Source organism: Vanellus vanellus (genome assembly GCF_965231255.1).
Source record: "Vanellus vanellus genome assembly, chromosome: 9".
Lineage (NCBI taxonomy): Eukaryota > Metazoa > Chordata > Aves > Charadriiformes > Charadriidae > Vanellus > Vanellus vanellus.
This window is the reverse complement of record NC_138914.1, coordinates 12,385,778-12,406,773: the sequence shown is the minus strand read 5'-3', so window position 1 is coordinate 12,406,773 and position 20,996 is coordinate 12,385,778. Positions and strand designations below refer to the sequence as shown.

Sequence of the window (20,996 nt, the reverse complement as noted above, 5' to 3'; positions counted from 1 at the left end):
GAAAAAGAAAAACAAGCCAAAGCAGCATCAGGAGGCAGATTGGCCTGTGCTACCGAGTCACTCCGAGGCAAGACAGACCTAATCAGCCATCTCCCACGGTGTGCATGAACAGGCACCCACTGTGCCGGAAAAAGCACTCTGCTCCGACTGCACACAGCTCTGCAGCATCCACCGCGGCGCTGCGAGCAGATGAAGGCAGAACGTCAAAATGCCCCTGGATACTGCCTTGGCCACGACGGCTAACGCACGAGCAAGCCCATCTGTACCCCAGGACAAAAAGCAGCCAAGAAAAGAGAGTAGCCTTATCGGAGAGGCACTCACCGGCTGGCGGAAGCTCGTACTCTACTTCCAGCACTACCCTTTCGCCCACGTTTTTCAGCAGGCTGATGATCTCGTCGTGCCGCAGCTTGGTCAGGTTAATGCCATTCACCGACTTGATGTAATCCCCGACGTTCAGCTGGTCACTTCTGCAAATAAAAACAAACAAACCAAAAAAATTTTACACTCAGCCTCAGTGTGTCTGATGAACCTTCGGTAACTGGGGGACTTTCTGAATAAGCCACCAGCGTCGGGCTGATCTTAGCTGATCTGATTACACGTGCCTGCTATCAGAGGGAAGTGCTAAAATCGAAGCCATCTATCTTTCCCAGTGGCAAGTCAGATCTGTACATACAGCAACAATCACCGTATACATGTTCACCACCTCTCCTTTTGTTGCTCAATTCCCATTTATGTAGAGCAATCAGTCAAAGAGAAGCATATCGGGAGCTGTCTGACAAAAAAACCCAGCACGGAAAAAGAAAACATCTTTCCTTTTGCCTGTTTTCTGCAGAATTGTTCAATTACTCCTTCCCTTTCTCTGCTTCTTGGAGCCTTTCTTCTCCCATTCCTTTTCTGAGCCAATAACGTTACTTACACGCTCAGTATTCAGAACAGATACAATATTAAACCACTTAGCTTGATCAAGATGTATTGTACCATGCAGCTCTCCTGACAAGGCTGCCTAATTTCACAGAATCCCAAATATCCCTACACTTAATTTCAGACCATAATTGCACAGAGCATGGGAAATAACTCAAAATAGAAGATGTTCTACTTACTGAAGCAACAACTTTGCATTCTGGGGCACTTCAAAAAAGGGAGTCGGGTGCCAACTATTTTAATTGTAACCATATTCATTCTGTAGCTAGAACATGCAAGTATTTCTCCCCAGTTTTACTGTGCTCTCTGCACCCCATTTCCATTCCTCACCTTGCAGCCAGTCCCCCCGGCCTCAGATTGGAGACTCTTGGCTTTCCATCTTTGTCCGTGCCACCTGAAATGGTTAACCCAAGGGTGCTTCCTTCCTTCTTAATCAGCTCCACGATGGTCACCCCTCTGAACTCCTCTGAAAGATGAGGAATAAAGACAAACATCTCAGTGGAAGGCACATTCCTCCCAGGCCCAAGGACACCCTTTTCCTACAGGTGGTGGGAGAGCAGATCTGGGATGACTTGTACAATCAGCATGAAGAGAAAGCTCCGGTCTGTTTAAAATTACGTTGTGAAACAGAAGTGTGTCCTGGTAGAGGGAAAGTGTTTGCATGCAGGTCTGGCAGGTAGGACCAAGAAGGACAAGGCAGAGGCGTGAGGGCTTGTGAGAGGATAAAAATCTTGTGTTTCAAGATGCTGGTGCTGGAGGCAGGGGAAGGACTCAGAATCGGGGGGATGGGATCTCAGCAATGGTCGAGGGAGACTACCTCAGGAACTATGTTTGATATAGAGTGGGGAGGGTGGGCTACGTGTCAGGCAGTCACAGTTACCAGGTAGGAGGATGCTGTGGACCTGCAGCAGCTGCCTGGATGGACAGAACAGGGTGGATCTTGAAATATTGTGATGAAAAAAACACTATGAGACATCAATACAGTTGGGAGATAACGAACATAATGTGGAGAGGGGTGGGAATCTGCCATCAGCAGGGGAAGGAGGGGGAGGCATGACCTTCATCCACACACAGCAGTTTCCCCACCTATCTGCACCTGGTCTAAGTCAAATTTCCTTCATCTTACCTACCTCATCTACAGCTGGAACTGAAGCCCTGAGTCACTTTTACAATGCAACTGGTTCCACATGCGCTGTCAGCCATAATAGGTACAGCAGGGTCAGGTTTAGGGGATGCTCACCCCATGCCTGCTGCACTGGCACTGCTTCTCCGCTTGCCTCAGGCAGCCTACGTTTTACTTTCCTTTAGTCCAAGATGACACTCTTGTTTGTCCAGCACCTATATAAAAGCCCGACCCGATGCCAGTTTTGAGCCCACTACAGCTCACGTCTGGGTTTTACAAAAATAGGGTCCCTAAACTATTCCAACTTCTGGATTTGACGTGGAGGAGGGGGGTACGTTAGCAGGAGAGCCAGCACCAGCCTGAGGAAAGACCAAGAGCTCTGTGGACTTGGCAAAAGACAGCGCCGCATTAATCCATGTGACAGCACTCGCACTCTTTGCTCAAAGGAAGACTAGCCCTGGGGCAAATCAGATGACTTTCATGCATTGCCAGAGCCTCCTCTAAGAAGCTTTTACAGAATTTGTCTACACCATGATCCATCCATCTCCACTATCTCTGGTGTACTGAAATCTCCCACAATTTTACAGAAGGAAGACAGTCTCCCATACACAGCACGCCCTTCTCCAAGACTATGCAGGGGAAGGTGGTGATGGGCATTGGCAGCACATGGCAAACAGCAGACCCACAGCTGTGGACACAGAAGGTCCATGCTGGTGCTTCCCCCCTCTTTCACCAGGAGAAAACACAGTGTCATTTGGCACCGTGGTGCCTCATCCACCAGCACTTTGCTCCCTGCGTAATGCCACCACAGCACCAGAAATTACACCTCACTTCGAGTCCTGCCATGCAGTACCTGTTTCGTAAAGCGTTTCCAAGTATAATCCACGCACTTGATTAATGCGAGTGGGGAACCTCTTTGCAATCTAGCGCCAGTCTGGAAGGTGTTCAGGCACTGCTGGGCACCTATTTAACATGGCACTGGCAGCTCATTGTAAAATGTCAGGTCCATAATGCTTCTGCTCTTTAAACCCAGTTTTGATCCCTTGCCAACTACAGTAACTTAGTTTTCAATTCACCAACCCAGGATCCCAGGGGCTGCCAGAAACTTTGTGGGGGGCTCCCCGCCGTGCTGGAAGGAACACCATCCGGCACTATCCTGCAAATTTCCTCTCAACTACAGACATGACTGATCCACACAGACGGTGCCGCAAGGGGAGATTATTACGTCTTCAATGGGGCTTAATTTTGATCCTTGATAAGTGTTTAAAATGAGAACTCACAGAGTATAATTACCCATTGTTATGGGTTCAAGGAGAAATCACTGCTCTGAACAAAGGCAAGTCCCTGAGATCAATATATCAAGGCAAGCAATAAGGGATTTTGACCACTGCCTCTATAAATCTACTGCCACTATCACAGACACGCACAGATGTAAAAGTGAGCTGGTTAAGCAGGATCTGGTCCTTCAAGACATGGTCTTTAAGTGCCATATGAGAGCAGCCTTTGATTTCTTCTATTGCCATATATCCTTGGATTTTGCTGCTCAAAGCATCCCAGGGCAGGAAGAGCACACTTGAATTTTGCCTTCCCCATTGAGATGCCTTGAGCTGGGGTCGTTGGACAGCCTGGCTCTTCTGAGTGGGGACTCGGCCTCTCTCCATCAGGGCTGCAATACAGTGGCCAGCGTGTTGCAGAGTTCCCAGTGGATGCAGAAGATATCCCCTAGAAAAATTGCCGAATGATGAAGCAATGGCCAAAGGGCTCCATTTCCTCCCCATCCCCTAACAGCACACCAAACCAAACCTGTGACTGGCTCATTAATGGTCAGAAGTCAAAATGAAGCCCCGGGCGTTATTAGGAAGGAGCTGAGCTGTCCGGAGCAGCCCATCCAAACCTGCTGGCATGCCAATGGCAGACAAAGCCCAGCACCAACAGTGGCAAACGTACTACCATTTCTCCACTCCCTCTTCAGCCCCCAGGGGTGTTTCTGCATGGGAAGGTTTATCTCACACACAAGTCTGCTGTGACTGACTAAATATCAAAACAAACTTAGTCACACACGGGAAATACGAAGCTTGCCAGACACTGCCAGTCTCCCTCTCCACCCGGCGAGCCAGGACGTGGCGGCGCTTCTTCCCTCTCTTTTTTTCTGCTATTTTCCTCTTTGTGGCTGCCAGCCCAGCACAGGAACCAGTCCTTTCCCAGCTCACTGTAACCACCATCAACAGCTCCACACCAGACTGTGATATAGCATCAGCAACATACCACTCACTGAGGCTGGTTACTACCATCCATTTCTGTCCTCCAGCAAAAGCCTTGCTGATAGATGCACCAAAATGGGTGTTTTGGAGGGTTTTACCCATTTTAGGGGTAGCCAGGTAATGTGTAATGGCTGCCCCAATGTTCTGGAGCAGGAACTGATCGCCTCCTTTACCTGGGATGCTTTGCCTCCTGGAGACCAGGGCTGCGTCCATCCCACCGGAGTCCTTGCTCCCCTTCGAGTAAGGGCCATCGTCTGTGAGCAGAGCGAACACAGAAGCTGGAATTAGTACCAAAACCAACAAACAGAACCAGAGCACTACAAAAATTTGTCCTGGTGACACTGGAATTGGGATCACATCCATATCACAGACTGTAGGCAAGAGAAAACACTACCAGCCCTGGCTTTGCACTGCACCATGTGGGCTACCTTGCTTTTTAGAGAGGGAGGGAAAGAAACAAGAAGGCAATAACATTATCCGATTTATTCCTCTTGGAGCTAATCCGTTAGGAGAGAGCAAAATTCCCTTACTCCTGTAATTATGTGGAACAGCTGAGGACAGAGAAAGCTGCGGTATTAAGTCTCACAAGTTTTAAGGCTGTCATTATGCTTGTGAAGAAACTTACAGTCTTTGGAAATGGAGTTATAGATCAGGACACTAACAGGGCACTAAATCACTATACTTGAATGAAATTGCCTACTCTTATAGATCCCATTATTTCAAAGTCACATTTTCCTGCTGCTGTTCCAGCCTCTGTATAATATAGAGAGCACCTTCTCTTAAGTGACGGGGGGAAAAAAAAAAAAAAAAAGTATTATGCACTGTAAATGCACCATCCAGCATAAGTTGAAATTTAAATTTAAAGTATTTGAATATCTTTATATTCTCCTCTTGGAAGACTCCTATGTAGCATAAAGGTTATTTGCAGAGAAGGGAGCATGCTTCTACAGATTTCATTGCCATCCATCTGAAATGTCTATTTTTACGGCATTTCCTAAAAAGCTGGAGCTTTTTCAATCAATAATTTCCAGTAACCATGTAGTATCAAATAACTGCCATTCTCAGTGACCACATTCCTGGATTGCCCTTCCCAATTTTTCAATAGCTATGAAGGTTTAGAAGTTGTACATGATAGCTTCAATATGGGTTACTGAAAACCTTATCCATTTATTCCTGTCCGCAGTCCTTCAGTACCTTGTATTTAAGTCACAGAGAAGTTTTTGTTTTGCTGCATACAAAGGGAAAAACGACTTTTGTTCAGCCCCGTTCCAGACAGTGGTCTGTACACAGAGAAATCAAAACCAATGTTCAGTTTGCTGGCAGCCCACTTTCCCCACAAAGAGAAAAATGATGGTGTAAATTGAATCACGTGGGTTACACTTAACCACTAGGAGGAGAATTTTGCTTAAGAGATTCAGCATTTTTAAAAAGTAAAATGACATAAGGTTCCAACTAAAGTAATTTTCCAAAAAAAAAAAGTTTTATTTTCTAATCTAGGTTTATTTCTTGTTGTGTTAGCTGAAGTAACTTCACAAAACTCGGTGAAAAGTTTTGGCTGACTCAAATATGCACTTTCAAGTATAAAAAGTTTCAGCTGAAAAATAAACACCATTTAGTTTTTCAGCCCATAGAGGGACAATGTAGATATCCAGACCTTGGACTCTTCTTCTGCATCACTCTGAATGCTTTTCCATCACCACTAAACTGAAGGTTTCTAATGAAGCAAGAACCAGTACTTGGCACTAGATCACCACGAAGCTATGCCAAGCCATTGCTGCCAAAACACATTGAACCTTGACACCCAAGCATCCAGGAGCTCTGTGAAACAGGGGAAAGAAGCTCTGCCTTTCAAAAAATAAGGGGAAGAACAGATAGGATAAAACAGCACTGTCCTGACCGTGGAGATCCTGCAGCGTTACTCAACGCTGACAGTGAAAGCAGCAGCACTTGGGTAGAGAATTACAGCAAGTATCAAGGCAAGACATTGATCTCAGTTAGGTGCTGGTACACCCTGCCATCAATTCTCAGAGTGGAGAGTTTGAAAATGAAATTTGCCTTTTTAATAGCAATGGTTCTTCAGGTGATGGGGAGGCCAGGGTCAAGGTTAATCTGGGTTTAATGACTCTGGAAAGAAGTTCAATTTACTTGGGACAGTTCAGTTCCAGCATCCAATTAAAAACAACAAAACAAAACCCAAAACCAATAAAAAAAAAAAAAAAAAAAAAAAAACCGAAAGCCACACACCATCCAGTAGCTGTTTGAGAGTGATAAAGATTCAGAGCCTTCAATCTCTGCCACTGTTGGCCATGTTTATCTTAATTTCTCTCTCTCTGGAAGGTTTTTCCTAATATCCTACCTTACCCTCTCTTGGTCACCTCATGTCTTGCCGAACTGCAGAATCCAAAACCAGGGACAGTTTGGGAATATAAAGCACGGTGGCATTTCCCGTGGGAGGACAATGCCGATCCAGTTACTCTCTGCCTGCACCACTCAGCCCAGCAGTTACAACCTCCCTTTTCCTTTTCCAAATGCAGCAGCACATCGGAGGAGGAATCCCAAAACAGCAGCTCAGGATACCCGCGTGAGGTTGCTTTTTCAGCACTGGAGGTACGTCGGCAAAAGGCACCTGCAAAATACCCTGGGACGCACAGGGCTGGAGCCTGTGAATGCCACTGGAGCATCAGCATGCCTTCAGTAACACAGGACACTGCAAATGGTGAGGACCACCCCAGCATGCAGCTGCCTTCCACATGAGAGCACTGCTGCCAGCTCTGACCCCAGGTAACGTGCTCAAGGCAGCAACGTTCTGCTGCGGACGGGATCCCTGCATTCCTGGGAAACCACGCAAGATGGTTCGAAGCCAACTCCATAATCTGCTGGCAAAGCAAAGCAGTCAACCATCTGCTTTGCATAAACACACCGCCCTGGACCAGACAGCCACCAGCGCCCTTCTGTGCTTCATATCTCCCTATCGCATCCCCAACCAATATTGATATGAAACCCCAGTTTGCTGATGGTTACCCTCCCTACTCCAATAGCCGCTGGCAAACGTGCCTTGGGTACCATTTCAGCACGCAACCAGGTTGCCTGTGCATCAGCAACGACTTCCACCTCCAGTCAAGTGGCCAAGAGCAGCGACCCGAGCTACAGCCGCTGCCGGCAATTAGCAACGCACCCCCCGCACAGTCCCGCGCTGCTTTGCTGACAGCCGTATCAGCCAGCAAATAATTAGCACTACGGCTCCCCTTCCTCTCTTGCGTCTCCCTTCCAAACTCAGTTGATTATGCGAAAAATGTTTGGGTTTTTCACTCATTATCTGGCTAAAATGTTTGAACAGGAAAAGAAGCTGCCACGCGCCGCCTGCCGAAGTGTGAATTGGCATTTGCTTGCATTAGCATCCCTGCCGCGTGGCTCTTTGTTCATTTTCAGCCTATTTCCTGCTCTGCCACTCAAGCTGGTATTAATGGAGTCGCTTTTTTCTGAGCTTTTTTTTTTTTTTTTTCTTAAAGGAGGGGGTTACTTTGTTGTTTTTTTTTTTTTAAAAAAATCAATTCTTTCTCTTTGTGCTCTTAGTCATTTCTGCTGCCTAGCACAGCATCACTGCAGAGGCAAGGCTGGTAACCAGCCTGATTGCTCAGTCGGCCCAAATCGCAGCACTAACCCAAGCACTGAAAATTCATGAATCTCTCTACTCCCTAAAATTGGGAAAATAACTTTTTTTTTTAAGCCTGCGCAGGTTCTTTTTGCAAGCAATCAGTGCTGGAGCCTTTAGAGGTGTATTTCTCAAGATTCTTCTCTCACACCAAGAGGGCCAAAATTTTTCCAAAGAAAAATTTGTGTAACTGGTGATTTTCAAGCAGCGGTGTTAATGCTGGCTCTAGATCTTTCCGAAAAGCTCACCAAGTACACAAGACCCTCAATAAAACTGAGAGCACAACACTTTCCATATATTTGATCCCAAGGGAATCTGTGACAAAATAGAAAAGTTCCGGTAAATTCTTTGACAATAGTTTTTGCCATTTCAATGTCTTACTAACACCAGGGAGAGAGGAGCTCCCGAGTCCCCCTCTCTACAGACGTGGCCCTGAGGTCTCCTTCCCTGCAGCAAGTGTCTTACAGAAGTACGTACCTCAGACAGCGACAAAAAAAAAAAAAAAAAAAGAGATAATCCCATCTCATTCCCTCAAAAACAAACTGGACAGATGAAGGAGTAGGAAAAAATATCTCCTTGCTTCAGCTGAAGTACCAGGGGCAGGAAGAAGGGAAGTGCAGGGCAAACTCCAACATCCCACCCTGCTGCCAGACCATTAATGGCTGTTTAATGGAGATTGTGCCAGTAGCATCCAGGTTTGCAGGCAGGACAACCAGGAGTTAAGGACCCCCATCAGAGGCACCATCATTTTGAGAGGCAGCACAGAAAGTTTTCCCAGGGATGATGAGGGGGGAGGAGAGGTCAGCAAAACACAGGCATTTACTAGGAACTTGCACACAAATAAAAGAAAACTGCAGATTCAGTCTTCCTCTGCATCCCCCACAGGGGAAACCCCAGCCGGGATTTGGGGCAGTGCAGCGAAGAGAAGAAGAAGCTACTGCCCTGCGAAACCGCTCAGCCACGCAGCAAGAGCCCGGCATGGGAAAGAGGTGGCCCAGATGGGACCAAGTCTGCCTCTGGAGCAGAGCAGACAGCTCAGCCTTGGTAGGAAACCATCTGCTTCCAGAAGAGTCCCGTTACGCACAAGACAAAGCAGGAAACAAACAACAAAGACAGAAAGGTGAGGGGTTATTTGAACTATTTCATTGCCTGCTCTTGCTTTACTCATGTTGGGGATTTTTTCCCCTTCCCTGGCTTAGCATCTCATCGCTGAGTGTACTGCCTGGGAAACCAGGCTCCCTGGCTGCAAGGCGCAGCCATCCTCCCCTCCCTCCCTGGGTCATACTGGAAGGTACCAGAGGGGTGCCACCCAGAGATTAGTCTCGGTGATTAATCAGCATGGGGTTGTACAGCCAGAGCTCTGCTGCTCGCTTTTGCCATTCAGTACCTCAGCTCCAGCAATGGCCACAGGGCCATAGAAATGCCCTGTCACTTGCTCTGCCACCGTTTCTCCCTGCTTTTTTCACCACTTAATGTTTTGGGGATTATTTACTTCTATCCCCTACTTTAGGGGAGAAGACAAGAAAGGAGAGGGGAATAAGAGTCGTTAATAATTGAAATCCAAACAGGAAGGGAATAAACCCAGTTAACAGGGGGCATGGGGAGAAGTGGAGCTGTGCAATGTCCTCCCTGTCTGCCCGGCCCCATGGTCTGCCCTTCTGATAGCCACCAACCCAGACTGTGCCTTTGGGTTGGGTTTCATTGGGTTTTGTTTGTTTGTTTAAGATTAAGAACTGGGGCATTGATAGAAAAGACAAGTTGCTCCACAAGCAGCAGAACTCGGTTTCCTGATTTCTCATGGCTATCTCTGATGTGGATTCTCTAAGGTCTAATAGTAAGGTTGAATTTACCTCCCCACCCTTGCCTTCTCATTGAGGGCACAAACAGGAGTCTCTCCTCTAACCAAGATGCTTTGTCCATTAATCCTCTAGTAGCCAGCTGGCTGATTTGTAAGGGTCAGCTGAATACATTTAAATCAATCTTAACTTCTAGGAAATACACAACTTCCCTAAATTACGGATCCTTGGGCTTCCTGAATAGTTTGACCCATTTGTTGAACCCTCACCAAGGTTGACTTGGTGCCTTTCTGAGACACCCCATCAGCTCCCAGCTTTCCTGGAGCCAACGGGGATGTCCTGGGCCAAATTCTCTCTCTGTAGCAACCAGCAGCAAAAACAGAGTTCATAACACCACAACTTTTCTTAGTTAAATTCCCAATGGGATGTGAGCACAGGCATCAGGATCTCCTGACATCAGTTAGGTCTCAAGCCAACCTCTGTTAAAATGGAGGAAAAAAAAAAAAAAAAAAGGTTTCCTCAGAAAGAGCACTGATTTAGGAGTTCATTACCCTGCGTGTGGGGGGAAAAAGGAAGGTTTTTTCATTTAGAAGAGTTATTAGTCTATGTTATTAACAGAGATCACCTCTTAATGAAAATCGGCATTGGCTAAATAAGATTCTGTGACAATTAGGCTTGCTGTCTGCCAGTCGTTCAGATTCCTGGATCGCTTTAAGATGGTTCCTGCAGAGAAAGTGCATTAATCATGTGGGAAGACCAAGAGGTAAAACCTCCCATTTGTTTAATGGAAAAAAGACAGTTGGAGACAGTTATTTTGCCATAGGGTAATTGGACTCCTTGTTTAGAGAAATGAATACTAAAACAGCGTTAAGAACCAAAAGCTGTTCACGCTAACGCAAGCCGGTATTTTTTGCTAGAATAAAAGCACAAGGTTGGAAGCAGGAACCCAAATGACTAAAACTAAGTGTAATTTGATCCATTTTGAGGAGAGTTATTTCTGCAAGTCAGGGGAGGCATTTATCTGAAGTCAGGTAAAGAGCAGGTAGGGGTATGTGAGAGCGGGTCAGGCAGCTAGTGATGATTTAAACTGGGATTTTAAAGATATCCGAACGCCTGAAGATGCAGACATGTACTTCAAAAACAGATTATAAGCATTTATCTGTATCTTTAGGCACCCAGTCACCTTTAAAAAGTTGTCATATTACTAGAAGGAGGGGAGGGAAAAAGAGATATATCCATGCACACCCATTCTCAACCTCAAATTGGTCCGAATTACACAGCTTCCACTACAGCTTGGCCAGGGGCTGTACCATCGTTAGAGGACAGTAATGTAATCCTTCCCACCTCTCCCCAGGCTGGCACTCCACGTGGCATCACACCCTGTGGCATTTTATGCACCAGTAAGGAGTTTGGGTTTGATTGCAAGGCTTTACAGAACCAAACCTCCCGCACGTCCCCCTAAGGGCAGTCTGGGTTATTTTAGCACCGCCGCAGCAGGTCGGAGATGGCTGTGTCAGCTCTGCACGAGAGCAGCACAGCGGTGGCCTCCCATCTTCAAAGCACTTAGCCTTTAACACAAGAGACAAGTAGATCTAGGGATGCTGGGATAAGAAAACAAAAAAGCCCATTTTGAATACCATTACAAACAGATTGCACGATTTCCTGAAACTACGTAATTACGAAGTCCATGACAGCCCAAGAGCTCCTCCCATGCCTCCGCTTCAGGCAAGAGTCTCTGTTTCCATGAAGGATCCCATCTCCCTCAAGACTTCCTCAGCAGGTGGCTTGAATTTTATTCTGCTCAACTAAATCCAAAGTTCCTTAGGTCCTTGGAAAATCTGTACATGAGTTCATTAAGCCCAATACAGATATTCAGTTCTTTTCCCATCTCCAGAAATGCATTGCTCCAGCTCTGTATCAAAATAGAAAATAAATAAATAGAACCCAAACAAATGGATGAAAACATCTGCCGGTAATCTCCAGACTGCTTTTCCTAGAATACTGAAAAAGTTGAGCTGCAGTTCATGATCCTGCCCTGTGTAAAACTAGTGCAAGCATACAGCAACAAACATTACTAAATCCTTAGGCAAGACAGCCCATGCTCCTGTAAAATGCTCAAAAACAAGAAAAATGTCACTTTTGCTTTGGGATTCTGCAGCACAATTTCATTGTCGTGACAGTGACTGCTCGCTGCATCCAAAAAAGTCCTTCAACCTTTAAATTAAGGCCCAGTGTTTTCTGGCTTTCCGTTCTCCAGGAGGTGGGGTGCGGTGTTTGGAAGTATGTGGGTGAAAAGCCACATCACAGGGCCCATCACAGATCACTTCTCCACCTCTGTCAGCACAGGGCAGCCTCAGCGTGACTCTCCCATGGCAGCCACTCAGACCCACACCGGGCTTTGAAATGCTTCTCCCCTCCTTCGCACCAAGATTTAAAAAAAAAAAAAAAAAAAAATTCCCCTAAACCAGCGAGCTCAGACTGGAATGGACCAAGTAATTTTGGGAGCAGCCCCTCCCTAATTTCATGAATACACGTACCGACAAATTTGTGGTACAGACGGCAGAGGCTGCCTGTTGTGAAGAAGAGCCTCATATTTTTCCCTCCACTGGCAACAAACCCCCTCGTGGCACATATTCATGAGTTACACAGAAGACAAACGAGGGCTTAGGGAAATGTTTTCTCTTCAACTTCTCTTACCACAAATTTTCTGAGAGCACAGCCCGAGAGGACGGCCATGCCGCACAATAACCGCACTTGCTGGAAAAAAGTTGTTGCCCCGAAGATGACGACTGAACCGTCTCCCATTTCCCCAGCTACCTCTGGCGGAAAAAAAAACCACCATCCCAAGAGTGTTATCAACCTGCTGCCAGTACCTGTGCCAGCCCCGCTGCAACGAAGCTGCACTCCCCGTCCCCAGGCTGGGAATGTGCTCCACCGACTGCAGCTGCTTGCGCCATCCGAAGGTTTTGTGGCATCTCCTCCACCCGTTTGTGCCGTCGTTGCTCCTGGCACCTCAGCCAGGGAGAACTTGTCCAAACTTCGAGGTTATTCCAAGAGGAAAGTGTACTTCTTAATTTCCTCTCCCCGATACACACAGCATGAAATTCATCTCCCCACACCCTCCACGTCTCCCCTTCTTTTCTTCTAAAGCCTGTAGTCATTTATCTACCAACCCTTCTAAGGCATGTATAATTTCATAACCACCTGCTGCTTTATTCACAGGAAACAGATCTATAAAAGATACAATAGCCTATTGTTCAACAGAAAACTCCGTGCTTTGTTCTTCTGTTTTTTTCTTTTTTAATAAGAAACCAAAATTACTTTTAAAGGAACAATTTGTTTCAAGCAACCATTTTCAACCAGAAATTACGTAGATAGTTATTTGCATAGCAGTAGCCTTTATGAGACCAAGATATGAGCCAGAACACGCCTCTGTTATCAAGCAGGTTGGCTTCCAAGGGATACCAGAGTGTATTTCTTTCCCCCTGCGAGCCCTGAGCACACACATAACATTGATGGAAGACGACTCCTGCTTCTCATAGAGAAATGAAGAGAGTTTCAGCATTTAGTAAATAAGTAGAAGATCTAATTTTTGTGTGTGTGTGCACGCACACATGCATAAAGCCCATTTAAGTTGACCCTGCAGAGAAGCCAGGCTTTGGAAAGATTTAGCTCACATCAACTTTCACAGGATATTAAACACCTCCCAAGGACTGATCCAAGTCCCATCTGATAAGAATGAATGCCGGACCCAGCTTGCAATGCCAAAATCTGGTACTCCTCATGTTTTCTTTAAATGCATGGCATTCCATAAAAACAGCATAAAAGGGAAAGAAATGAAGAGAGACATGATTTAAGAACCTGCAGTCAACCTGCCATTACAGTCATGTCCTTTATATACCAGAGACATTGCTACAATGCATTGTTTGTCACCCGTTATTGCTTTGGAAGCCAGTGCAGAGTAACTTTATTTATCTAATCAGCACATCTGAGGGAGCATGCGATAGAGGACCTGGAAGCAGTTCTTAATTTCCACTCAAGCTGTACTGAGAGATGGAAGAAAAAACTACTTGAAAAAGTGACTAGAATTTTTTATTAAACCCAGCTCATTTTTTTTTTTGCTTGGTTTTCTGTACATCCATCCATCTACTGTCCTTTTGCACCTCTGGAACCCTGTGGCTGATATCCATCAACCTGGAGGGGAGAGAGAGCAGCCTGAAAGAGGATTATAGTCCTGTAACTTTCATTAAAATTGTGCTTTGATTAGGAAAGACCCAAATTATTGCTTTCAGCAAAGCAAAGAGCCGCTGTGCAAACCAGCTCTAAACCATCTTCTCCACTCATTTTCCTTTGCATGGTAGGGAGGAGAACAAAGGATATCGGATGCAAAACTGTTGAAAATAGGGGTTCTTTTGCTCTTCTACTTACAGAGGAGCTTATGTTGTTCTTCTGCAGTAACCGGTGGTTTCTCTTCTTTCTTTAATTTATCAGGGACAACTCTTTCCCCATTCTGGTGAGGATATCCTTTTGTTCATTAAGTTTGACTTACTAAAAGCTTCTTGAAGGATAGCATAGCCCGGGTCTTCAGCACAATTCGTTTTCCCAAACATCTTCACTTTTATTCACCTCTTCCAAAGCATCCTCTAAAAACACCCACACCAAAAAGGCTTTTTCACTCCGCGAGCCCTCTCCAGTTCACTTTTCTTAAGCACTCCCCAGCAAGATTTGAATTCCTAGTGTTAAAGAGAGAAAAGCAGAGAGACTTCCCTTCTCGCAATCCCTCTCACCCTCCCAAGCATTTTCAGACAGCTTCATCAGTTTATATTTACGAATGACCTGGTGACAGGGGAAACTACACAGTTTCTCAACCCCTTGCAGGTCATATTTGCACACACAGATACACACACATTACGTGCGATAATTTTGTGCATGTGGGACAAGAATAGTGCAGAAACCAACTCAATGAGATTATTATTTCTCAATGGTTCTAGTGCCTGAAATGATGTTATTAAAGTTACATTTTCCAGTCAATCTGGCAATTTCTCTTATTAAGCAGTGTAGACTGTACTGGGGAGAGTCCAACAATAAGCTAGGAAGATGAAATATTGCTGATATACCGATTGTGTTATCTGAAGAAAATACCCTTCAAGAGCAAAAATTAAAGAGGAATAAGATACATTTTCAGACTGATCTTTTACGAAAGTTATCCAAGCGAGCAATTGTAATATGGTGAGAAATGACCGATAAAGTCTAACGCCATTCCCAGGGAGGAATGCCTCTCTAGATACAACTGGGTTTATTAAACTATGCAGCAGGCAGCAGTAAATCCTATCTGGCAAGGGATTACAATTCCCCCTATTAACTCCACACAAGATTCTAAACTTTTTCTTGTATATGGAGATGGATAAGAAATGCAGCCTGCAGAATCCAAACCCTGGGGATGTTCCTTCTTTCAAGCAAGAAATGCCATGCTAAGTGACTGTGGAGTGAAATCAAATAAAAAAAGACAGCTCTGTTGTGGCTTTTAAATCAAATGAAATTAAATACTGCCAGTTTATTACACTTTAGCACTCAAATCGCTGGTGCCACCGAAACCTAGTGGCTACTATTACCTGCTTGTTTAAAAACCCTGCAGTTAGTCAAAAAGCAAAACCAAGCTTTGTTTTAAGGAAAACCATCATGACTGCTTTCACTGCACAGGGTGTGGCACTCCCATTTGGGAAGATTTGTCAAAAGGTACACACAAGCAGGAAAAAGCTTTTATTTTTGACATATCAAAAAGAAAAAGTAAAAAAAAAAAAAAAAAAAAAGCAGTGTCCATATCACAAAATATTTTGTGTTGGGGTTTTTTTTTCTGTCTTACCTAACGCTGGGCTTGGACTCAGGGGTCCAGGGAGGAGATGGGGAGGCAGGACTCAGGCTCTATTAGCAGTGCCAAGAACCGAGCACCCTCGTGCACAGCCTGGGTGTGAATATGCAGCACACGTCAACAGTTTGAGGACGATGGAACAGGTAGAAGTCAGGATGTCCACCGTTTGAAATGGAGATCAATCTGCTGCAGTGATAGTGACAGTAAATTCTTTGACCCATTTTGCCTTTTATAAACTCCCTTTTGGTCCCTATGATCTTTGCTTTAAAAATGGTACCTGTTGTCTTCCATCCTCCAAGATCTTCTAAAAGAACTGTCAAATCAAGAGGCTATTAACTTCCCAGGGTGGGAGGGAGATTCAGAAGCACAACGGAGTTCTGTACTGAAGAGAAGGGGAGAAGGCAATCTGATCTGGTACACGAGCACGGCAGGAGAGCAACTAACTCTTCAGTGAGGAGATAAAGAGCCAGAAGTTGGGAAGGAAAGCTGTAGAGTTTCATACTATATGTGGGAATGTGTGTGTGTCCTCCCTTTCCACCCCATGAGAAGAATTAACCTCCTGGACATTGTGTTACTGGATGTCTTGTCATGATGGATGGGCATCTTTCTACAAACCATTTAGCACCCCTTAGACAGGGGATTCAGGGCATGATCCACAGAATTGGGCTAAGCTCCTTGACCTGTATTATGCAGGGGGTGAGACTGGATTGTAAACGGCTCATTCGGGCTGAAAACAACCCAGTCTAAAAAAAATAAAATAGGTGAATGTGCCATTTGGGCAGAAGCTGGCTGAAAAGAAAAATCACAGTCCAGTGAAAAGGTCATTTTTGTCCATAATAAGTATTTTCTGTGATTCTGGCCAGTTCAAAGCTTGAGATCCCACCCTCTCATGACACAGGAGGATACATCAGTATTTCTCCAACAAAGCCAAAAAGCAATGAGTGTCCAGGTTCTTTGCACTACCTTTTTCTGATGAAAGATGCTGTTTCAAACACACGAAAACTGGAATACTCACTCCCCAACATATATGCAGATGGGCAGTAAAGAGATAGAGCATGAGTTTTGAAATAAAAGTGAGAGTAACAAAAACTATCATTGGATATCCTTGAGTTTGTAAATTAGTGGGCTGAGACAACAGTTTTTTCTTCTGGGCTTTGCTACTGTCGGATCACTTCTCCCAGTTCAGCAGGGAAATAGTCAAGAGCAAATCTCTTGTAGCAGGCAGTAGATAGGGCAGAGGAAAAGCCATTGGATTCAGCAGAGAGGGACGACAAGGCGGCAACAAGACACCGTGCCAATGTTCAACCTGGTAATCCTTTTTGAAGAGGGACTCGCTACGGTTGTAATACCTTTTGGCTTGTTTTGTTTCACTCCTATAGCACTTCCAAGACAGCTCATGTTACACAAGTAAATTAAGTGCTCCCAAGAGCATAGATAAAATTTTAGCACCTGTGCTAAACTTACAGCATGCAATGTGGAAAGAAACTAAGAATGGTTAACCAATCTTAAGGAAACCTGCTAGAAAATATAACTCCTTAGATAAGGAGTTGGGGCAGATCCTTCTGACAGTGAATCACATCCTGCTTCCCTGCTGATCTCCAGGAGCAACATCAGTTTGACATGGGCAACCAGCAAGATTTAACAAAGGGTGGGCAAGGGGAGCCCAGCAAGGCTGCTGCAAGGAAGGTCTCCCTACCACTTGTGCAGGTTAGCATCCTCTCTCTGCCCCAATTACAAGCCTGCTCTTGCCCAGTGAAAAGGCAGAGAAAGTGAAATGAGTGAGCAAAACTGGGAGATTTGCTGTGCCAGTTCAAGAGGTGGCTGAGATTGATTCACACCACCCATGGACCTTTATCAACCTCAGTGCCAACAGCAATAAGAAAACCCATGCAAACCACAAGAAAACAAAACCAACAAAACAAAACAAACCCCAGGCAAATCAAGCAACAGAAGAGATGCACTTCAATACAGTAACATTTAATAAAAGCCAGGGATCAAGGGGTGAAGCGAGAAAACAGATTTATATAAAACCTAAAGGATGTCATCAGCGCTAGAACAAAAAAGTCAAATAAACTATGAGAAGGAGGTATCAAAGCTGTCCACGACCTCGTTTGCTACTGCACTGATCTTATCATCTCAACTAGGCTACAGCTTCAAAAGGAGCTATGAAAAATCAGAGCAGCCTGGTGAAGCAGGACAACCCTGGCTAACCGTAGCCCACAGCCAGGCACGTGCTCAGCCCCAGCCGCGGCGAGGGCAGGGCCAGCACAAGGCTCGGAGGCTTCACTGACTGCAGGCAGAGAATAAACCAGCCTGACCCAGCAGAGAACAGATGTAGCAAGTCCCCAGCCTTTTTTTAAGCAGGGGAACTACATCTTCATCAGCTTTTTCCATCATCCCATCGGCCAGTGCACCAAGGTATGTCACAGCCAGGTTTGCCAGCACCCAAGGTTTGGGAACCCCTTTTAGGAGGACTGCAAAGCCAGCTAGTACTGCTGGAACATGGCATCATATGAGAAGACATTCAATGCAGTACGTTGCAAATCAGGTGTTTTATCCTGGATTTGCACTGCATTCTGATGCAAAGTGCTTAAAAAGCAGTGGGAGTCAAGAAATAAGGAAGAAGTTCCAGACAGCATTAACTATTTTAAAAGAAAGATTTCCGGCACCCCATTTAGATTTGTTTCCAGCTTATCCACGAAGCTCCGCTAACCCTTACTAAGACTTAATTCCCATAAATGTAATTCTCCCCTCAGTGTTTAGCTAAGTAGCAATGTTTCCAAAAAAGTAAATACCAAATCGTGGGAGTTGGATTATTCATTCATGTGGTAAAAGCCATTATATATGAATATATACAGATGTTCCCACTTCATGACTGATCTAAACATATGTAGATTTTAGACTCCGACACACAAACCATCCATTATGCAATGGCCCGTGTATGCGGCTGGGCTGCTTTTATCCTTGACTGTGTCAGGAGGATTCACAGGAGCTGTGTAAGAGATGGAATAAGCTTATAGTTAAAAGACTAAAGAAAGTTTAAGCTAGAGCCTTGCTTAAAATGAAAGGAGGGAGGGAGAAGGAGAGAAATCAAAGAGCCAGGGAATATCAGATTTAGCAAGGCAAGAAGATGAAATTAGAAAGTTTCAAAGCTCAAAGTTATTTGATGTTGGAACTGGTGCGGTCTGACCCCATCAAACCAGCTGTTAAAAATTTGCCTGAATTGTCCATTAAAGCTTGCTTCCAACAAAGTCTGCTCCTGTTTATGCCCCACTTCTTGCTTCCCATCAAGACTTGCCTTGGCTGCAGGCTCTGCCGATATCCCATTCTCCAAACAGCCTGGTGTCCAAAGATCAGCACAGCACCACCGTGATGAAAGCAAACATCTGTTTAGTATGAAAGATGGATAAGACCCTGCTCCAGTGAAATTAGTAACGCATTCCAGCTGTTTTATGTAGCTGCCTTCATGCAAACGGTTGTGCTGGTTTCCAGTTGCTTCACATTGCACGGGTGACGCAAAGCAGGCAGAGAACCCAATCTCAACCACAGCCAGCACAAGAATTCCCAAAAGACATGGAAACTCCGGGTGAAAATCAGAACAAATTGCTGCGAGCTAGGCTCTGCCACCCTCCGAAAGGCTCACAAGAGATACTCTCTTCTGAGCACCTGTGAGCAAACAGGGACAGCCTTGGGATTTTCACATGGAAATCCTGCTCTGTGCAGAATTCAAGCCTCACAGTTCTGTGGCTTAGTTTTCCCTTTGGGTTTTTTTATATGTTTACAATCCAAAATCATCCCAGCCAAAGCATTAGGCAGGAGCAGGGTGCCAGCTGCAGGAGACACAGGCTGAGGAACGGGGAAACTGGTTAAAACTGCACTCGCAATTTGGCGAGAGCCCGAACTCTCCCGAGCATCGCAAAAAGCCAGAGGGACGGGCTTATGGCAGACTCTACCCAGGACTGAGAAAAAGTCATTTTCGCATTGCCCTAGGCAGATACTTGCTCCCCGTTTGAACAAGGGAAGGGCTGAAGTTGAACGCGGACGAGGACAGGGCAGAGGCGCAGGAGGCCCTCCCGGGGCTGGGTTGAGCAGCTCCCAGCAGCACAGCCCCGCCTCATCCCGCAGATCTGCCTTCTCCCCGCGCAGCGCAACCCGAGGCCCAGCACGTTCATATCCGAACAAGGGCATATGTCTGAAAAGATGCAACACACACCTGAAAAGATGCAGCTGCGAGTTTTACAGCTTATGGAAGATAGGAAGAAGCAATGAACTGGGGGGAAATTCAGGTGTAGCTAAAGACCGCAGAGTCTTGGGAAGAGAGGAGATTCATACGATAGCCTTTCTCCACTCAGGAACACAGACCATTAAGTGTAATGCCTCACATTATGCTTCCCAAATACCCACTTAATTTTGATTCAACAAGGCACTTGTGCTAATAAAAATTAAAACCAGCAGGCTCTGTCAAGTGTGTAATAGATGTGTGGAAGAGCAGCGTGCGCAGGTATTTCTAAAATTAACTACAAATACTAAAACCGACTACTTTCCAAACCTCAAGAAGTCTGGGGAACGCTGCAATCACCGGACGCGTGCGCTTGGCAGAGAGCTGTGCAGGTGCCTGCCCAGGCCCTCACCACACTGAGGGTCCGCAGGGTTAGGAGGGGGAGAACACCCCTGCACCAGGCATCTCCCATTCCCACCGTGCCAACCTCTAGACGGAGTCTGGATGTCTCCGAGAGCAGAGATTGCCAAGTACTTACCTCTTGCCACTGCCTGCCAGAACCAAAGGCAGCTGCCAAGTAACACATTTCCACCAGTTTTGCACAAGTATGAATGTCTACGGGTCTAAACTGGTGCAAGAGAGCTGAGTGCGTGCACAGGGAGACGAGAGAGAAGAGATCGGCTCCGTGAACGTTAGATACAGCAGATCCATTTAACGATTAAACACACGCGATTGTTTGCTTATAAAACGCAGTGTCACATAAATCTGCTAGGAGCTAATTGCCTATTATAGCTCACGGTACTGCTTGAGCCGGCTGCTCAATGATAAAGGGACTTTTTGAAAGGAGAGGAAGCCAGCGGAGCTCTGTCGCAGCCTCCAGAACGTTTTGTCTTCCACTTCCTGCAAGGGGAACACTCATCCCCCCTCTCAGATATGGGGTGCCTCTGCCGAGCTCACTTGAGTGGGAAGGTAGGGGGTAAATCGAAACACAAGGGAGAAGGGAAGAAGAAGTTGTTATTACTAATAACAAGCTCCTCTGTTGTCTTCGTGCCTCTCGCCCAGCCTCACAAATCACGGCAGCTATCAGGACTGTCCCTGGAGCCAGCCTGGAGCTGGGTGACATTCGCCACTGCCCCGACGGCAGCGGTGGCCTGG

General features: G+C 45.8%; 1 protein-coding gene across 1 annotated transcript in view; it reads right to left on the bottom strand.

Annotated features, from left to right (window-relative positions):
* Positions 1-20,996, bottom strand: part of GRIP2 (glutamate receptor interacting protein 2) — a gene marked incomplete at its 5' end in the record, with an annotated part of 353,896 nt that overhangs the window by 55,663 nt on the left and 277,237 nt on the right. The window contains 3 exons of the mRNA XM_082487750.1: positions 322-467; positions 1,252-1,387; positions 4,479-4,559. Coding sequence (XP_082343876.1) covers positions 322-467; positions 1,252-1,387; positions 4,479-4,559 — 363 coding nt within the window. The remainder of the gene's footprint in view (positions 1-321; positions 468-1,251; positions 1,388-4,478; positions 4,560-20,996) is intronic.